General features: G+C 34.3%; 1 protein-coding gene across 3 annotated transcripts; it reads left to right on the top strand.

Moving 5' to 3' along the window:
• Nucleotides 1–324: 324 nt before the first annotated feature.
• Nucleotides 325–5263, top strand: LOC107797390 (serine/threonine-protein kinase STY17-like). Of its 3 annotated transcripts, none has more exons than XM_075252333.1 (5): nt 325–702; nt 1349–1546; nt 2328–2838; nt 4336–4478; nt 4744–5263. In XM_075252333.1, the coding sequence occupies exons 1-5, from the start codon at nt 454–456 to the stop codon at nt 4936–4938; spliced, it is 1296 nt and encodes a 431-aa protein (XP_075108434.1). In that variant the 5' UTR covers nt 325–453; the 3' UTR covers nt 4939–5263. The 3 variants fall into 3 exon arrangements, with proteins under 3 accessions (XP_075108434.1, XP_075108371.1, XP_016475762.2); XM_075252270.1 differs by having other exon boundaries at nt 329–702; nt 1241–1546; nt 4744–5262; XM_016620276.2 differs by having other exon boundaries at nt 342–702; nt 1241–1546; nt 4759–5257.
• The last annotated feature ends 1406 nt before the right edge of the window (nt 5264–6669 follow it).

Raw genomic sequence — 6669 nt, 5'->3', positions numbered from 1 at the left:
AGGAGTAAATTTGGCCAGATAATATAACGGTAAGGGTAAATTTGACCGAATAGTATTACATAGGTTAAATATAAACAATATTCGAAAGTAGAAGGACATATTTGTCATCGGTGGCAAACTCACTTTCGGATATGCCTATGTAAAATTATTCCTTTTACATAGTTCGTCACAAAATTAATAATAGCTGACTCATAGTAGGACAATAATAACGCACCTAACTTTAGAATGAATATAACATTCTTTTTAGAAACCAAATTTACATGTTTACAAACTTAATATGTACAAATTACAATGAAAATATGGCTCATCACAAGGTCCGCCCGTTCTGTCTTCATCCTCTACTAAATTTATTGGCTCATTTAACTAAGACTGCATTATATTTCAGGCAACTAGACTAATCAACCTGAAATTATACTTAAGTAAAAATATATTGTATTACAATATACGAGTCGCATGTTATCCAAGATGAACGGTACTATTTCCGACAAGGCCCAAAAAAGAAGAGGCAACGGCAGCCCATGTAGTCCGATGGTAGCCAAGAGTTCGCCGGCCACACAGAGCTCCGCCACAAGTGGTGGTGCTCTGGTCAAGTCGAACATAGGCGGATGGTGTAAAGGCCTAGGTGACTGTTTAATTTTGGGGCCTAAAGTTTCACATAATAATAAACTTGCACAAGCACCACCATATCGTCATCTTCAGCAGGTATTATCGATGAATTTAAGTTATATATACTAATAATGTAAAAAAAAAATTTATTCAATATTACTAAGATTATGCCTATTATGGTACCTTTGGGTTTTTGTACCATTGCAATATGGTAAATGCATGAGTTAATCTTCTTCAACTATTATCCTATAAAGTGAAAACTTATGGACTAGTACTTCAAATTCAGCTTTAATCTACGCAAACTGTGAATATGCGCTCATACACTGTACAATTTGTAAGAAACAATCAGCTAAACCAAACCGAAATTGAGACAGGCTTACAATTAAGTATGCGGCTTTTATGCCACTATTTGGTTACCAATATTATCACTAGGCAGGGGCAAATGTAGCCTTTCGACAGCAGGTTTAACTGAATCCATAACTTTCGATTCGGAGTATGAATTTATATATAAATAACTACTAAAATTTCATTAAATATTAGATTTGAACTCATAATTTTAATGGTAAAATGAGTGCAATACTAAAAATCTAAAAACTAAACCCATTAAATTTAAATCATGAACAATTAATACTAGGAAAAGGTGGAAGAAACAGAGAAGGAATTACAGCAGCAGAAAGAAATGAAGACTATGTACAAGATGAAACTTGAAAGGACACAAAATTATTTGAGATATTGTCTTCAGGTGGCACAAGACAATGGCTTTCTTGACTTAATCATCAACAACAACAAAGAAAAACAACAAGAATGCACTCCTCCTCCCTTGCCAATCATCAATGCCACTACCAGTCCCCAAACACCACCCCAACAGCAATCCCACTCTGATATCAAAGACCTCATTCAACAAGCCAAGTTGAATGGTTGGTATATTCAACCCCATGAGGTACATCGCTCTTTTCTTCTTTTTATTATTTTCTCTAAATAGTAAGATCAAGCTCTTCCACAGATCTGTTGCTGTTGTTGTTGTAGTAAGACCAGTGGCAGAGCCACATGCACCTAAGGAGTGTCAACAGACACCCTTTCGTCGAAAAATTATATTGTTTAACTCGGTAACTTTTTTAAAAATATGTATATATACTATATAATGACAGCCCTTGACTTTTTGGTGAATTTATTTCTTTATACTATTTCTTTATTTCTTTAAAAAATTTGGCTACGCCACTGAGTAAGACTGAGCTCTTCCACAGACCCCACTTATGGATTGCACTGGAATTGTTGTTGTAGTAGTAAATCGAGCTCTTTCACTTACTCCCTCCGTTTCAATTTAGATGGGGTAGTTTGACTCGATACGGAATTTAAGAAAAAAGAAGAAGACTTTTGAAACTTGTGGTCCTAAAAGCTTAACGGGTAAAAGCTTTATGGGGTCATGACATTTGTATGATTATAAAAGTTTTCCATTAAGGGTAAAATAGGTAAAATGAAGAGTTTAAAGTTGAATTATTTCCAAATTTAAAAATATGTTATTTATTTTGAAAAAAGAATAAAAGGGAAAGTGTATCATCTAATTTGAAGAGGAGTGAAAGTGTAATATTTCACATATAGTTATTACTCCTTCCATTTGTGTTTGACTATAAAGAAAGACTTTACCATGTACCAAAAGTATCCTTAAAACTGTGGTCTTGATAACATTTCAAAAGACGGTATTAATTGTTCGTTGGAAATAGATTGAACTGCAAGAAGTACTGGCTCAAGGAAGCACAGCACATATATACAGAGGAAGATGGAGAGGATTTGAAGTTGCAGTGAAATGCGTATTCCCTGAGTTCTTCCTCTGCAATGAAAATGGAGTCAGCTTCTTTGCCCAAGAAGTCGAGACATTATCGAGGCAACGACACCGTTTCGTGTTGCAGCTGATGGGGGCATGTCTTGATCCTCCACGCCATGGTTGGATCGTAACTGAGTTATTAGACATGACCCTTAAAGATTGGCTACATGGTCCTGGAAAAAGAAGAAAACAAAGAGCTATTCCTCTTCCCCTTTTCAAAGAGAGACTTAATAAAGCAATAGAAATTGCTCAAGCCATGCAATATCTTCATGAGCATAAACCAATGGTGATTCATCGTGACCTAAAACCAAGTAATATTTTCTTGGATGATTCTTTGCATGTTAGGGTTGCAGATTTTGGCCATGCTAGATTCTTGAATGATGAAGAGAAGGCTTTAACAGGAGAGACAGGTATTTAACAGCCTTAATTAAAAGAATATTTGTCTAAACTAGTTTTTGTCTTTCTTTTAATTAATTAAATTGATTACGATGTTTTATACTTCAGTTCCACACAAGAGGGTTGATTTGTGTGGTGTCCAATTTTTGCATGCACAGATTATAGAAGGACCTGTTTCTTCTATGTGTTCCTTAAACTACTGTTGCGGAAATAGTAAATGCAGAAAGTAAAAAACACAAGTATTTTTACCTGAAAAACACCCAGTTTAAAAGGTGAAAAAATCACGACCTACTACTTAGTAGTATTTTTCCTAATACTTCACTAAATCACTGAGTCAGAACAGCATTTACAAAACTCTTTGTAAATTAAACCTAAGGATTAAATTTAATCTCGTTGTGGTAACCAACCTCTAACTGTTGCGACAACTTCAAGTTAACTCTAACTTGAATAAAATACTTAGAGTACCTAGTACAATTGCTTCTAGATAAAGCTGAAAGGTACAATTTGACACACCTACTACAATGAAACTAGAATAAAAGACTGACACTTGGAATTAGTTCTTCTATCTGGTTCATGTAGCTTCAGGTTTGCACACTTGAATCACACACGAATTGATTGCCAAAATGCCTTGGTATTTTGCTCTCAACTCACGTTTAACTTTTTGTGTGTTCCCGTAAAATGAGAACATCGTGAAATATATAGAGTTAGTAGAATAGGAAATAACTAGAGTTCCTCTTCCTTGATGGAAGAGTTCTAGTCATCTTCAACTTCTAACATTTCCCTTATCTTGGATAGAGTTCTCTCGAGTAAAGAGTCCTTCTCCTTATCAATTATGCAACCTTTTCGATCGGGAGATATTATATATAACTATTTAATCTTATCTCCTTCACGTGCATGCCTTGTGCTTGAATCTGTCCGTATCTGTGTACATTGTCGATGGACATGGTTCATACTTGAGTTTTTTTATCAATCATCAAAACAAACAATAATTTGACAATGTAAAGTTGAAAGGGAGTCTTGGAGCAATGTTAAAGTAGTTTCGGCGTGACTTATAGGTCACAGGTTCGAATCTTGGAATCAGTCATTGATGCTTGTATTAGGATAGATTGTCTTCTTCATACTTCCTTAGGGTATGGTCCTTTACCGAACCCTGTGTGAACGTGAGATGTTATTCGTGCACTAGGCTGCTTTTTTTTCAAAAGTTATTTGACAATGGTTTATTTCCTCTTAATAAAATAGTCCTTACATACATGGGCGAAGCTACATGTTACAAAGGATGGTTAACTGACCACATTTCGTTAAAAAATTACACTGTATATATAGGTAAAATATTAGATTTTAGAGGTATATAATATATATTGAACATTCTTTCTCGGAATATTTCTTCACTTCTTTCAAGTTTGAACCCTTAAGTAAATTTCTGGCTTTGCCACTGCTTACATATAGTATTATAGTTATTTACTTGGTTTAGTGAGTCTTGATTAATAAACGTCAAACTTTTGACATAGCAGGAACATATGTATACATGGCCCCGGAAGTGATTCGATCAGAACCTTATGATGAAAAGTCGGATGTGTATAGTTTTGGGATTATTCTCAATGAGCTTGTCACTGGAGAATACCCTTACATTCAAACTGATTATGGTCCTTCTAAGGTACGTATGTGACACCTTCTTATGTTAGTTAGTACCTTGAATTAAGTTACGTACATTCAGAGACGGATTCAAGATTTTAAGTTTATGGGTTCCTGTGGTAATCTCAAATTAATATACAATAATAACTGAGTTCACAAATAGATATTTATAAATATTTAATAAAAAATTTAACAAAAATACATGGTCTACGAAAAAACTATTGGATTCCTGGGAACCCATATATTATAATCTGGATCCACCCCTACGTACATTGACCGTGTAAAAGATTTCCGTAAAGCAGATTGCATTGGAAGTAGCAGAAAAAGGGTTAAGGCCAGAACTTCCAAAGCAAGATGATAAACTAGAAGAGCTGATACAACTCATACAACTGTCGTGGGATGAAGATGTTGCTGTTAGACCTTCTTTTGGAGCTATAACATCATCTCTCATAAATATTCACGAAAAAATGATAGATATATAATTGTCGAGTCATGAGATCGAGCTGTGAAATCAGCCACTAATATTTGTATTAGGGTAGATTGTCTACATCATACCTTTTGAGGCGCGATCTCGCCTACCTCGAGCCCTGCGTACGTAAATGTAGTATGCCTCGTGCACCGGACTCCATTTTTTAGTAAGAAGCATTAGTATTTGATGTCTTAGATCTTCTTTATGGGCTTCCTTTAGATCTTATGAGAATTGATTATTATTTACATATTTTTCAAACCGTATCTCTCGTCTTTAATCGACTTTTCTTCTTCACCTTCCCATCCTTTTCCCTCTAATTTGTTCTGCATTGGCTCGTGTAATTTTGTCATCTGAAGAAAGATCTATGTAAATCGAGCAAAATTAATTGAACGTCTTGTTCCTCAAATTTGAAGATAAAAACTAAAAAGAAAAAGGAAAAAAGAGAAATGGTGTATACAACTTGCCTAACTCCCCAAATAAAAATATGTAATGATTGTAACAATAATTGGATCAAACAGACAAAATTATTATAATTGTAGTAAAATCTTATGAGTACTTCTAGCTCTTTGTAAAAATAAAAGAAGTAAAATTATAAGAATTTATAAGGATTAATTGAGAGCTCAACATATAATTCGTATCTCACATCTTGAAGATACAGGATTTGATTTTTACTTAGCCCTTTCTTTTCCTTTTTCGCTACCTCAAGCCACCCCCATAAATTGGATAAAATGAAATTAATTTTGGCACGAAAATCATTTTCTATTTTGAGCGATAGTTTCACTCTAACCGATTTTGAGAGAGAAAGAGAATAGATCCAAATTCTGATCTGGGCTTATATATCAACTTGGCCCATTAGTAATGTCTTGAACTGTGGGCCGAACAGTTTGGGCCACATATGAAGAAAAAAAAGAATTTTTACCTCCTATGACAAATGTTAATACCTTATTTATTTTAAACAAATATCATTTTAAAAAATTATATTCCATAGCTATATTTTGATTTTTATAGCCAAATATCTATTTATAGTCACCTCCTACTCTTAAACCATAAAATATATTTTGTATTATTTTTCTCTCTTATTCTTTCAGATTTTTCTCCACCCTCTCTCTCCGCCAGTTTTCTCCATGACTACAAACTCATGGATTCTCTCTCTCATCAATTCTTCCGTCGATTGTTCTTCCGATTAGTCAACAGGAATTTTCTGGGACTTTTATATGAAGTGTGTTTATTGAAAAAAGTAATGGAGTATATGAAGTGTGTATATTGAAAAAGGGACCTGTATTCTTGGAGGAAGCGATCGTCATTGAGATCGGGGTCATCTTCGAGATCGTCAAGCTCATCTTGGGTTTTGTCATCGATCCAATCTTTGTTTTTGGATTTGGAATTGGAATTTTGATCCTCAGAAGGAGCAAAAGGGGCGGGCTTGAAAACATGGGGTTTTGGAGGGAGATTTCCGAGCTTCCTCTGTATTCGCTCTCATCAGTTCTTCCGTCGATTGTTCTTCCGAGTAGTCAATAGGAATCCAATGGGTCGTCGAAAAATCGTTGGCGAAAAATAGGTCGTCTGAAGTTTGGGGTTGAGCAACTTGAAGATGATGTTACCTTTTTTTTAATGTATTTCAATGTATCTCACTGTATTTCTATATATTTTATTGTATTCATTGTCTTTTTTCCATTAATGTATTCATATATTTTTTTTAATTAATATAATTTATGTATTTTATGTATTCAGATTTATAATTATG

The sequence above is a fragment of the Nicotiana tabacum genome, chromosome 1, assembly GCF_000715075.1.
Source record: "Nicotiana tabacum cultivar K326 chromosome 1, ASM71507v2, whole genome shotgun sequence".
In the NCBI taxonomy this organism is placed as follows: Eukaryota; Viridiplantae; Streptophyta; class Magnoliopsida; order Solanales; family Solanaceae; genus Nicotiana; species Nicotiana tabacum.
The sequence above is the reverse complement of the archived record's forward strand: the minus strand, read 5'-3'. Positions and strand labels throughout refer to the sequence as shown.